The 805-nt window shown below is 44.5% G+C and overlaps 1 protein-coding gene across 1 annotated transcript; it reads left to right on the top strand.

Annotated features, from left to right (window-relative positions):
* Window positions 1-101: 101 nt before the first annotated feature.
* Window positions 102-689, top strand: T265_16135 (hypothetical protein; the record flags this gene model as incomplete). The annotated part of the gene is made up of 1 exon (XM_009179664.1): window positions 102-689. A coding segment is annotated over one exon (588 nt), but the record flags the coding sequence as incomplete, so codon positions are not given.
* Between the last annotated feature and the right edge of the window lie 116 nt (window positions 690-805).

The raw sequence follows: 805 nt of genomic DNA, 5'->3' as shown, positions 1-805 counted from the left end.
TTTTCGCAACTGGTACTTCAAAAGTATTTGAAATTTTACTCCTCTACTCCTATAAACGTCTTCTATTTAAACTCTAGCAAAGGGTGGGTACAATCATTAAGATGACCGACGAATGGGTGAACGCAATCAGAGCAACACACCCCGAAACATTTTACGTACACCGATGGGCAGAAAAGTTGTCGAAATTATCCCAATTGTTTTGGGCAAGCATAGGAGCCGGAACAGAACCAATGGAGGTCCTAGCACTCGGTGTATACCTAATCGAACATTACGACTACATCAAAACTGTATCACCTAGAGTCTTAGGGTTGGTCGCGGGGTTTTCACTACAGGCTATCCTGGCAGCATGGGATAGATACAAAACCGACCCTCTTTACCGAGTGGAATTAGTCAACCGACTGAAAAATCCAGACCCAAGTATACCAGACAATGAAGCTAGACGCATGTCTGTTATTGGTAGCCTGATAGAACACACCCGAGAAATCGACTACGTCAGGTACACAGGTCATAAAGCAGACTACCTAGAAACCCGAGCAAAGAACTATCCGAAAACAACACCTATACCACCTACCCAGATTGAAGCTCCACCAATTAAACTACAACCTCCCTCCGAACCTCCGACCAGACCACCAACCACAACTATAAAACCAGATGAATCAGAAACCAAACCCACAACTACAACCACTACCGTAGGTGGACAGACGTACACTGTCACACAAGTTCCTCTTGGTAAAAGTGAAGACGACCCCGAAACGGTATCAATAATGGAAACTAAGCGACAAAGACTAGACACCCAAGAAGATGA

Source organism: Opisthorchis viverrini (genome assembly GCF_000715545.1).
Source record: "Opisthorchis viverrini unplaced genomic scaffold scaffold13789, whole genome shotgun sequence".
In the NCBI taxonomy this organism is placed as follows: domain Eukaryota; kingdom Metazoa; phylum Platyhelminthes; class Trematoda; order Opisthorchiida; family Opisthorchiidae; genus Opisthorchis; species Opisthorchis viverrini.
This window is presented reverse-complemented; position numbering and strand designations above follow the sequence as displayed.